This window comes from Anolis carolinensis, chromosome 1 (assembly GCF_035594765.1).
Source record: "Anolis carolinensis isolate JA03-04 chromosome 1, rAnoCar3.1.pri, whole genome shotgun sequence".
Classification (NCBI taxonomy): domain Eukaryota; kingdom Metazoa; phylum Chordata; class Lepidosauria; order Squamata; family Dactyloidae; genus Anolis; species Anolis carolinensis.
The window spans coordinates 185,774,260-185,786,961 of record NC_085841.1 but is presented as its reverse complement, the minus strand read 5'-3'; the positions used below and the strand labels follow the sequence as shown (position 1 = coordinate 185,786,961).

At 39.2% G+C, this 12,702-nt stretch overlaps 1 protein-coding gene across 4 annotated transcripts in view; it reads right to left on the bottom strand.

Moving 5' to 3' along the window:
• nbeal1 (neurobeachin like 1) overlaps positions 1 to 12,702 on the bottom strand; it is a 143,085-nt gene that overhangs the window by 40,028 nt on the left and 90,355 nt on the right. For all 4 annotated transcript variants that reach the window (XM_062962099.1, XM_062962103.1, XM_062962107.1 and 1 more), the window contains 8 exons: positions 10,395 to 10,934; positions 9,468 to 9,643; positions 8,000 to 8,153; positions 4,973 to 5,101; positions 3,607 to 3,912; positions 3,359 to 3,508; positions 1,782 to 1,939; positions 938 to 1,062 (listed from right to left, as the gene is read on the bottom strand). In XM_062962099.1, coding sequence (XP_062818169.1) covers positions 938 to 1,062; positions 1,782 to 1,939; positions 3,359 to 3,508; positions 3,607 to 3,912; positions 4,973 to 5,101; positions 8,000 to 8,153; positions 9,468 to 9,643; positions 10,395 to 10,934 — 1,738 coding nt within the window. The remainder of the gene's footprint in view (positions 1 to 937; positions 1,063 to 1,781; positions 1,940 to 3,358; positions 3,509 to 3,606; positions 3,913 to 4,972; positions 5,102 to 7,999; positions 8,154 to 9,467; positions 9,644 to 10,394; positions 10,935 to 12,702) is intronic.

Genomic DNA, 12,702 nt, shown 5'->3' with positions numbered 1-12,702 from the left:
ATCCACATGGCCTTTCGAAGTAAAGACACAGATTTCCAGATGGAAGGTGGTCCTGACAAGAGTTTGCTTGACACACCTTCCTCTTGATGCGTTTCTCCCTTTCACCCTCCATTCTTGCCTCTTTGAATTCCACGGCACTGTTGGTCACAGCTGACCTCCAGTTAGAAGGCTTGAGGGCCAGGGTTTCCCTGTTCTCGGTGTCCATGCCACAGTTTTTAAGGTTAGCATTAAGCCCCTCTTCCTTTCTTGAGTTGAGAGTAGAGTAACTGCTTTGGGAGTCAGTGATCAGGCATTCGAACAACATGGCCAGTCCAGCAAAGTCGACAGCAGAGGATCATTGTTTCAATGTTGGTGGTTTTGCTTCTTCCAGAATGCAGACATTTGTCTGCCTGTCTTCCCAAGAGATTTGAAGGATTTTTCAGAGACAACACTGATGGAATAGTTCTAGAAGTTGAATGTGATGTCTGTAAACAGTCCACGTTTTGCAGGCATATAACAGGGTTGTGAGGACAATAACTTTATAAACAAGCATCTTGGTATCTTTATGAATGTCCCGACTCTCAAATACACTCTGCTTCATTCAATGGCTATTGATCATGGCTACTAGCAAAATTTCATGGTAATGATTCTGTATGCTAATTGCTGAGGAAAACGAAGGGAGGATCCCATATGCTTCCTGATTCAAATTACCCATGAACAGAATGCTGGAATATATAAACTTTCAAACTGACCCATCCTGTTCTTCTGCCTGCCATATTATCAACTGAATTACACTTTAATCTATTTTACATGAAAATGGCTGATTTTTTAAGAATATACAAACACACACGCGCACACACACCTACACACACAAAACACCTACAACTCACATTTTCTTGATACCAAAAAAATAATGATACAACATCATGAAATGAACACAATCACTGTAACAACTTACCGAGATTGTCCCTAAGGGCACTGGCATCCAGGTGAGGGTTGAAATTGTAATTCTGTACTAATTTTAGCCTCATTTGTGAAAAGTTTTCCACATTCGAAAGTTTCCAGTGAGTAATATTTGGTTTCCTGATGAAAAGAATAAATCCAAAAAAAGTTGAAATATGCCATACACAACACTAACTGCTAGAACAATTAATATTAAAAAGTCATGAGAGAAACAAAGAAACATGGGTTTCAAAGTTCCCAGACATGATGATTTCTTATTACTGCATTTTTGTTTCTAAGACAAACTTTTTCCCCATACAAGCCTTTCTAAAAATGGGACACATCTTAGAATTGCGAGTGGTTTTTTTGTATACATAAAGGTTTTTTTTTGCTTTTCCACACAATCTTCCTATACAACTCCAGTACAATAGAAAAGATGCAAGGAATGGGGAGGGGGGAAGAGTTGGTTCTTTCCCATACAACTACAACCACTTAGGCTTGAGCAGAAAATGACCATGCACAGAATCCAATGAGCAACTGATGCAATACTGACATCCAATTAGTATCTAATAGTGATATCCAATAAGCAATGGTACAATGCTGACAATGCTGTCCCAGAATAATGATATAATCAGCCAATGCTTGCAGTGGTCCTCCTGAGGTCTTGGCAGATGATGTCAGCATTACATGTGATACTGTATCTGTCAGCATTGGATCTGATATTGCATCTCTCCTTGCTTCAAGTGAAATTGAATACAAGACTATGTAGCTAATTAGTTTGGCAATTGTACAGGAAAGAAACCAATACAATATGAGACACTGTCTGACCAAACAAGACAGAAAAGAGCACTTCCACCTACCTTTCAGCCCAGGGACCCTGTTCACAAGTGAGGTAGAGTTTGGTGGCCCTCCACTGCCTCAGGGTTGCTGTGTGCTGGTTATTCAGCTGTTTCAGCATGCTATTGTAACGCATATTTTCCTGCCGTGCCCTTCTGTTAAACGGCTCCACAAAAAACTCCTATAGCAAATTGTTATAAATGAAGATGACAAAATCCTAAGTGCTCATGAAATTATAAAAGGGCACTAACTACAAATAAAAACAAAAAACCCCACAAACACTTATTTTATATGCAGTGTTCCCTCACTTATCATGGGGGTTATGTTCCAGGACCACCTGCCATAAGTGAAAATCCGCAATGTAGGGGCGCTATATTTGGACACTATATAGGGACGCTCCCGCCGCTGCTGCTGCTTTGTGAGGCAAAAACAAAGCTGCTTCAGCCTCGTTTTCTCTCCCTTCAGATTCTACATCCTTCCTTCCTTAGGCTTCTCCTTAAGAAGGAAGTAGAAAGAGGGATTTATAATATTTTTTATGATTTATAATATTACTAGCTGTGCCCAGCCACGCGTTGCTGTGGCAAAGTATGGTGGTATAGGAAATAAAGTATTGAGGAATTGGTGGTAGTTAAGGTAAAGGGTAAAGGTTTTCTCCTGACATTAAGTCCAGTTGTGTCCAACTCCACGCTGAAGTGGATCATATGGCAGGGTGGAGTCAAGATAATCCAGTTCAAAGCAGATAATATAAGATTATAAATGGGTTATATAGCTGTGTGGAAGGGCCTTGAGTCTACACTGCCATATAATCCAGTTCAAATCTGATAATCTGTATTTTATAAGCAGTGGGGAAGAGGCCTAAGAGAGGCCTAACTCTGCCTGTCCCCTGGGCTGCGTGGGTTACTAGGAGACCAAGTGGGCAGAGCTTAGCCTTTAAACTGGCAGCAATTGGATAAAAACAATTATTCATCTCCCTCTAATTAAGATTTTATTTTTATTTTATTTTTATTGTATGAATGTAGAGGCATGGATGAGGAGTTGTGCTGCCAAGTTTAGTGTTTCTGGGATGTGTAGTTTTGTTGTTTTGTCCTAGGCCGAAATTTCATTACCCTTTTATATATATAGATTTTAGTGTTTATTAAAATACCCCGAAACAGTGAGTCTGCAAAAAGTGAACTACGAAGTAGTGAGGGAACACTGTATCTGTAAAATGACTGGAATTCCCCTGAAACAATCAGGGCTAGGTAACACGTCCCAACAAACGATTTCCCCAAGCAGTAATCAGCCAGGTTTTGAAGATGCAAGGCTTTTCAATGCTAATCAAGGTAATTAATTGCAACATTCACACTTGCCTCCAACAGACAAGAGTTCTTTCTCCCAACCTGGACTTTCTACAAATATATATAAACCCTACTTGCTTTGTTTCCAATAGACCTCACAACTTCTAAGGATTCCTGTCATAAATGTGAGTGAAACGTCAGGAGAGAATGCTTCTGGAACATGGCCACACACCCCAGAAAACTCAGAGCAAGCCGATGACTCCGGCCATGAAAGCCTTCAACAACACAATTCACCCTCTGCTTACAAAACAACATGGCTTTACCTGGAATTTGAGCTTGCTTTCTCCACGCTCCCGCTCCCGTTTATGGATGTTCACCATCAGTGCCTCGTAGCAATCTTTCCAATATACAGCCATATTTTCATGGCCATCGCTGAAAGTGCTGAGTTCATACTGCTTCATATTTGGAATAATCTGGTGCACAAAGGGCAAAGGGATTAAAGCAAACAAGCTTTCTTTCATCTGACGGAGAAAGAAAAGTACAAAGAGGCAATAAAAGAATTGTAACTTACATATTTAGCAATGTAAACCTGCCATTCATCAGTGCTGCAATAGTCCTGGAAGTCCTCAAAAAAGGAAGGGCTTCCATTAGTAGAAGGCAGGGACGGTAAGTGCAAGTTCATAAACAGAAGGTCGTATATTTTAGAAACCAGTGTCCGAACAAGAGGGATCAAGAAGGAATATGTTTCTGTCTTTTCTCTGATAGATCTGCTCAGGATACCTTCCAACTTGCCCAGGAGGTAGCAGGACTCTGCTTGGTTGTCAAAGGCTTTGGTCTGAAGAAGGGTGTTGAGCTTGGCTGCAGCCATAGCACAAACCTAGAGAGCAAGAAAAATAAAGAGAAACCCATTCACCCATATCCCTAACAAACTATAAAAATCACCCCAAAGCTATTTCAGGGTGGACAATTATGTCCTTCCAGATGTTGTTGTGCTGCAGCTCTCATCAGCTCTAGCTAGCACAGGTAATGGGGTAGGAATATGGGTGGTGCTGTCCAAAACATCTGGAGCTGTGGTTCTCAACCTGTGGGTCCCCATATGTTTTGGCCTTCAACTCCCAGAAATCCCAACAGCTGGTAAACTGGCTGGGATTTCTGGGAATTGTAGGACAAAACACCTAGGGACCCCAGGTTGAAAACCACTGATCTGGAGAGATATAGTTGCCCACTTTGGTGCACAATCAAATCTGTTTATCTTATTGAATCACATGCCAACTATCGTACACCAAGACCAAAAGTATTAAAGTAGAGGATAGCATTTGATAAAACTCATTCTACAGATCACCACACATCTTCTATTAGACATTTTCCTTTATGGATTTGTGTTAGGAAATTTGTGACAAGCCAAAGAAATAACCATAAATTGAACCATATGAGTTTCTCGGAGCCCTTGTTTATCTTGACATGTGAAGTGGGGTAAAAAAATAAGTGATATCCATTTGCTACTTAAAGAAATCATAATTTCTACTTGAATCCATATATGTGAAACTATGGTTTATTCAAACCATTGTTTCACATATATGGATTCAAGTGGAAATTATGACGATTAAAACAGCAAATGGATGACACTTATTTTTTTGGCCCACTTCACATGTCAAGAAAAAACAATAGTTCCTGGAAATCAAGAGTGCACAAGTAACTGTGGTTTGTTCCAAACGAGAAATGGAAATCTATAATTGTGCATAAAAACAAGAAAAAGGTGTACAGGAAAGCTCATATCTGTGGCTTGTCAAAGCAAATTCTTATCACAAAGAAGCTCAGACCTTCCCACTTCTAAAACTATTTTTTTTAATTACTGGATCACACAAGATCTGGATGTTGCTACTTTCTGTTCCTTTCTGTAGCTCCGAATTATATCACATTACTGACAAACAACAAACCTGTAAATTATCCTGTCCGATGAATCCAAGAAGCAGTTGGATCTGTACTTGAGAGAGCTTCACATATTCTGGACCAGATGGGTACCATACTGACAAAGTATCCATGAGAGTCACCAGTTCTTCCAAAAGCTATGTGAAAGAATATTCAGATGTCAGGATAATATAAAGAAAACATTAAGCAAGAAGGTAATCCCATAAGTAGTCCTTGAGAAAACAAGACAAGCAATGTACACAATGTACAACTTAACATCACAGAACCATCAAAAATCAGAATAGCTGAGAAACAAACCACAGGGGCATTATTACTAATACCGAACAATGTTATTATGAAGTGTGTTGTCGAAGGCTTTCATGGCCAGGATCACAGGGTTGTTGTATGTCTTTCGGGCTGTGTGACCATGTTCCAGAAGTATTCTCTCCTGACATTTCACCCACATCTATGGCAGGCGTCCTCAGAGGCTGTGTGGCATGGATAAACTAGGCAAGGAAAGGAATATATATATATATATATATATATATATATATATATATATATATATATATATCTCTCTGTGGAGAGTCCAGAGTGTGGCAAGAGTCCTTTGTCACTGGGAAGCCAGCATTAATGTTTCAGTTAATCACCCTAATTAGCATTGGAAAGGTTTTGTCTCTTGCCTGGGGGGCATCCTTTGTTCAGTCATTAGCGTCCTTGGTTCTCCTCTTTCCTCAGAGTGTTGGTTCCCATCTACTGTTTTGATTTTAGAGGTTTTTTTTAATACTGGTAGCCAGATTTTGTTCAATTTCATCATTTCCTCCTTTCTGTTGAAGTTGTCCACATGCTTGTGGATTTCAATGGCTTCTCTGTGTAGTCTGACATGATAGTTGTTGCAGTGTTCCAGCATTTCTGTGTTCTCAAATAATATACTGTGTCCAGGCTGGTTCATCAAGTGCTCTGCTATGACTGATTTCTCTGGTTGAATTAGTCTGCAGTGCCTTTCATGTTCTTTGACTCTTGTTTGGGCGCTGCGTTTGGTGGTCCCTATGTAGACTTGTCCACAGCTGCATGGTATCCGGTAGACTCCTGCAGAGGAGAGAAGATCCCTCTTGTCTTTCGCTCACCGTAGAATTTGTTGGATTTTCTTTATGGGTCTGTAGATAGTTTGTAGGTTGTGCTTCTTCATCAGTTTGCCTATGCGGTCAGTGGTTCCCTTGATGTATGTATTAGTTCACCTTGGAGGAGGTGAGTTTTGCAGATTCTTTGTGCACGGTCTGTCAGGGCTTTATCTTAGATACCTTTATAAAAACTCCAACCGTCACCAAGTCAAAAAAGAAGCACACTCAATGCTCTGACATTGTGCTTCTTTATCAGTTTGCCTATGCGGTCAGTGGTTCCCTTGATGTATGGTTTATTTCTTGTCAGAAGCATTGCATAATAAATAAGTTTAAAAGTGATAAAATAAAGGAATCACAAACAGCTAAATAGTTTTGGACCAAAAGCGGGCAACAGCAATCGCATTGTCCGTAGCTTTAAACAACTCCTCCTCCGTGCATGAGGCAGGGCATTGTGGGCAAGCATACATATGAGGAGTTGTTTGTTCAGCTCCACAGTCAGTATGGTGAGAATACCTTTCCTCTGGGTGGATCTTTGCCTTGATTCTCCTGGCTTGTTCTTGGCCTTGCAGCTCTTCTGATGTCTGTGGTGGAGTATCCATTGGCCTGTAGAGCCCACTTTAGGTGGTTTAGTTCACCTTGGAGGATGTGAGTTTCGCAGATTCTTTGTGCACGGTCTGTCAGGGCATTGACTGTGCTTCTTTTTTGAAAATCAAAACAGTAGATGGGAACCAACACTCTGAGGGCAGAGGAGACCCAAGGACGCTAATGACTGAACAAAGGATGCCCCCCAGGCAAGAGACAAAACCTTTCCAATGCTAATTAGGGTGATTACCTGAAACATTAATGCTGGCTTCCCAGTGACAAAGGACTCTTGCCACACCCTGGACTCTCCAAAGATATATATCTTTTCCTTTCCTTGCCTAGTTTATCCATGCCACACAGCCTCTGGGGACGCCTGCCATAGATGTGGGTGAAACGTCAGGAGAGAATACTTCTGGAACATGGCCACACAGCCCAAAAGACATACAACAACCCTTATTATGAAGTGCCAACACTCAGATTTTTAATTGGCAACCATTCTGGAAGGTAAAGTACTTTTCAGAGAAAGGTGAAATTTCATCCTTTCTCTGTGTGAACATTTCCAGAGATGGACATCCTGAATTATATTACCAAAGAAGTTTATCTGCTCAGATCAATTTTTACAGGTGAAACTGGCATTTATTGAGTTGTGGCAGTTCTTTGTTGTTATGAACAAAAATTATATAAGTTAAAGTTTGACTAATACTCCAACTCAAACAAAAGAATGTGCTTTATTTATAATGTGATCAATTTTGCCTCAAAATGAGACAACCTCTGAGGATGCCTGCCATAGATGCGGGCGAAACGTCAGGGGAGAATAATTCTGGAACATGGCCATTCAGCCCAGAAAACACACAACAACCCTGTGATCCCGGCCATGAAAGCTTCGACAACGCATTAGACATTATTCTGCCAAACTGAGAGCTGAAATGCACTTGACATCATGTTATGAATTAGCTTCCAAATTTGTCCGTTTCTGAAATCAAAGTAACAACTCTTTGCTTAAAAGTGTTTTGAATAATTGTTCAAAATTTCCTGATAGATACTTGTGAAGTCAGTCCTAAATTTTAACTAACAAACCTACTCTTTAGAGCTCTCAAAACAACAAAAATGGATAGAAATAATACATTTGTAGTTAAAGCTTCACATGGAAATTAAATTTCAACCAATAACTGTAACACTTCACAGAAAGCTATAGAAAGACTTATTTAAACAAATGATAAGTTTCATACAAAATTGATATTCATATTTTTCTCATCAGATGCTTCTTTCTAATCATATACTTCTACTTTAAGTTGGAAGGTGACAATGGAGGTCACTTTTCTCAAGACACATTCTATAAGGCTTCATCCATACCTTTTCTGTCCAGAGACTTGAATTCACAAGACCTTCTGCCTGCAGGAAATCTTGCACAACAAGGAGAAGCCGGAAGGCATTTTCCGCATACACTGGAAGGGACTTGACATCTCTGCTGTCCGTAACTGCCCATTCGAGCATCTTCTCCAACAAACTAAGTAATAAAAGGAAAACATGGCTATAAAATCAACAACTTCCATAGATTCAAATTAAGACCAGGTCAGCCACAATAACATGATGGTTTGGGCACTGGACTATTACTCTGGGAATCAGGGTTTAAATCCCATCAGCTATGGAAATTCACTGGGTGATCTTTGACAAGGCTTACTCTCTCAACCCCAAAGGACAGCAAAAGCAAGCCCCCTCTGAACAAATCTTACCAAGAAAACCCCAAAATAAGTTTAGTATGAGACAGAAACAAATTGAAAGTACATAACAACAACAACAAATAAGCACAAAGGAAACACAAGGGTAATGCAACGATTCAAACTCAAGCCTATCAGCAATAGGGTTAGAAGCATTCCTGTTTCTATAAAATACCTTACTGTCACAAAGAAATAGCATTCCAATTATATTATTGAAAAATGAACAAGTGTTTCAGAGGGTTAAAACCCTGAAAAATAGCTGGGGTTTCTTTTGTCCCCAAATGTCTCCACTAACTGCTAAGGTACCCAGAAGACAATTTCACCACCTTTTTGTCACTCTCAGGTTAGGTCCAGAAGCCATTTTCCAAGAGGAAATATCTTTTTTAGTCAATGTTGTCTTGGGCTTTTTTAGCATAATATTGTCCAGAAGCTGTCTGTCCCCTGGCCATGTACAGTATTACATAGTCAAAGAAGAAGAAAAGAGATCTTGGGTTCTAGGCCTGAGGTATTTGAGGAAATTGTACTGGATGAAGCACATCAGCTCTAGTTCCTCAGATATGGTTATCATGATTTTCTATGGGTGAGCGGATGAAGACTGATAGATGGAATATATTCAGTATCTCAAAAACTAGAGCTGATAGGGGAATTAGCTGGTCAAATATACCCAGAAACAGAGCTAACATTTGAGGCACCAAATGTGTGTTGTCCAGTGCATATAGCAGGTAAAAAATTATGCCTTGTTTCTCAGGGTGCAGAGACTCAACTGAGCCCTGGGTCAACTTGAGAGAGTGTAAATTTGCTCTCCTGCTGATGGAAGGGGAGATATATGATTTTCAGTCCTTTCTCTGGTATCTTTCTGAAAAGCTGCTCAACTCAGGCTGGGGGACCCTTCAAACAAGGTGGTGCTTATGACTCCAGAAAGAAGGAAGTATCAGCAAAAATCACTTCATACTCCATTGGATTTCAATCCCTTTTGCAGACATAAAAGTAATAGTGGATTCAACCCATTAATTCATATTTTAGTACAGAAGTATCAACTAATGAGTTTGTCACGGCTAAGTCCTAAAGGTGACACATACAAAATGTACACACCATCAACTTACCTGAGTTTTATTTCATCAGATGGTTGCAACAGCTCATTAGATATCCCCAGTTTGGTGAGAGCTGAGAAAACTTGTCCTCTCTCAATCCAAGCAGCATCGTCAGACCTTTCTATGCCTTTCCAAATCACACAGAGCAGAGCATCTGTGAGCAACTGTACAAGGTCATCTTCACATGCCTCCAAGAAAGTCACACATTTCGAAAGATTAGAATATTTTCAAAAATGCACTTATCTCATTCCACTTTACATCAACTTAGTAATCAATGGCACATTGCAACATCCTGTGTATATATAAAAGCTCTTGCCCCTTTGTCAATGAAATCTCTCTTAATGTTTTTTTTTGTAATTAAATTATTGATTTCAAAATGTATAGGTTTTTTTGCAAACAGAATTCTAAGATAATATTGTTGTTGTTGTTGTTGTTGTTCCCCGCTTTTTATCTTCACAATTCAAAGCAGTGTACATTAAAAGCATTTCTGTACAATTTAAAATCTACACATATATAAACATTAAAAGAGAATTAAATATCACAGGTATTACAAATCTAGCTAAAATCCATACGTACATATTCAAACTACAAGGAACATAAATTTGAGTGACACAAAAGTGTAAAGTGTAAAAGAGCAAACCATGAAAAACTAAGATCTGGGCCCTGGAGAGGAGTTTAGCAATTTTATTTATTTTATTTATTTACTTATTGTTGTTGTTATATATTAATTCATCAAAAGAGCAACATGAACCTGCTCCTTCCCCCTTAAAATGATTGGATTACTGAACAAATAGGAAACTTCTCTGTTCTATATGGGATCGAGGATTAAGATGCCTGGCAGCAACAATTTTTTAAAAGTAATATAAAACTAAATAAAATGAAACACAAAATTCAAAAGTGAAGCCTCTTTCAGAAGTTGTAAGACAGCCCCTTCCTTACCTCATGAATTTCAAATAATGAAAGATCGGCAGTGAATGCCACCTCCTCTGCAGCACCTGGTTCTTTGTCAAGCTGCCCAGAAAACGTCTTAGTGTGATCACTGGGTGAAGGGGTGCTAGGCAAACTATCTGCCATCTGGCTCCCATTATCACCCATTTCATAGGAGTCAACACTTGACAAGTCCAAACTTAGGTGTGAAGGATTCTTTTGCCATAACTCCTCTTGGTCCTCTGGTCTAAACGACATCTCTGCCAGGGCGTTGTCTTCGAGCACTGACACAGATTTGCCATCTTCTAAGCTCCACTGATCACATGAACCATTCACAGATGCAAAACTGGTCCCATCTTCTCCATCTGCCTTGGAATGGCAGCGTTTTGAGTGGTCTTTGACAGAAGTTCGCCTTCCATCCTCTTTAGCAAAATCTCCATTTCTGACGTCAGCATTCTCTTTCAGGAAGAGTCTCGTCAATGTCTCCTGCCAGCCAAGCTGTTGAGAAATCTGTTGCGCTGCATCCTGCTGGGAATGTAGAATTTGCAAAAGCTGTAGAAAAAAATAAGAAGACAAGTTGAAGACCCAAACTTAATGAACCATGCAAAGCCTTTTAGTTATTCTTCATGTTCTACTTCCTGAATGGATTCGCTCTGTAGGAACAACCATGCTTCCTCCCTATAGATCGAGAAACCATTCTGTCTGGGAAAGAGCCATGAAAAGTATGTTGTCGGACATGTATTAGACTAGAGCCATTCTGTCTGGGAAAGAGCCATGTATGTTGTCGGACAAGTATTAGACTAGAATGTGATTTATAATGGAACTATTGACCTGAATCCTGACTCATGAAACAGTAATAAGATTAGACCCACTGAAATCAATGGGATATAAATTAGTCATTAATAGTTGTTTTTTTATTTCACTGTATTTACTTCAGTGCATCTGTATGAGGGCTGCTAATCATGAGGACCTCTGGATGATGTTGGTCCACAACATCCCACTTTTCTCACCATTAATTGTGCTGGCTAGGAATGCTAGGACATGTAGTACAATTCATACTCCTCACCTATATGTTTAAGTATGATTAGGCTGAGTTCCAATACAATGAATCTGGTTTGCTGTTGTAAAACTGATCTTGCTAAGCATATAATCATTCTATCTTTCTTCTTCTATCTTTCTATATCTTTCTATCTTTTTCTATATTTCCATTTTATCTATTTATATATATTTTATTTTGTGTGTGTGTGTGTGTGTGTGTGTGTGTGTGTGTGTATATATATGAGTGATGGAATCACAGAAGTGGACAAAACAACAAAACTACAGGCCCCCAAACCTCGAAATTTGACAACACAACCCATCATCCACACCTCTAGGTTGATACAACAAAAAGAAAAGAAAAATAAAGTCCTAATTAGACGGAGAGGAATAATTGTTTTTATCCAATTGCTGCCAGTTAGAAGGCTAAGCTCCACCCACTTGGTCTCCTAGCAACCTACTCAGCCCAGGGGACAGGCACAGTTAGGCCTCACTTAGGCCTCTTCCACAGATTATCTAATTTGCACTGGATTATATGGCAGTGTAGACTCAAGGCCCTTCCACACAGCTATATAACCCATTTATAATATTATATTATCTGCTTTGCACTGGATTATCTTGACTCCACACTGCCATATAATCCACTTCAGTGTGCATTTTATACAGCTGTGAAGAAGGAGCCTCATATAATCCAACATAAACAGGCCGGCAGAACGTTGGATAAGGTGAGCATGTTGAATAATAAGAAGGGATTCAGGAAAAGCCGATTAAACATCAAATTAGGTAATCATTATACAAATTAAGCACCAAAACATCATGTTATACAACAACTTTGATAGAAAAACTACTCCCATGCGCAGTAATGCTATGTAGTAATTACTGTATTTACAAATTTACCACCAAAATATCACAATGAATTTAAAACACTGACTACAAAAACATTGATTACTAAAAGGCAGACTGCGTTGGATAATCTAGAACACTGGATAAGCAAATGTTGGATAAGTGAGATTCTACTTTAATATGAAATAATTACTGTGATAGAATAATACAGAACAATATAATCTCTAAAACCAGGACAGTAAATAAAGAGCAACACTTTGAAAGCAGGAAAATTGGAAATTCCACAAAGGAAATAATCAGGGCCAGTTAACATCTCCCCAGAAAGGATTCTTCCAGAAAGGAAGCTGAGAAGGGAGTGAAGCAGTGTGTATTACCAAAGTCATTATTATTACTATCATTACTATTATTATTATTATTATTATTATTATTATTATTATTATGT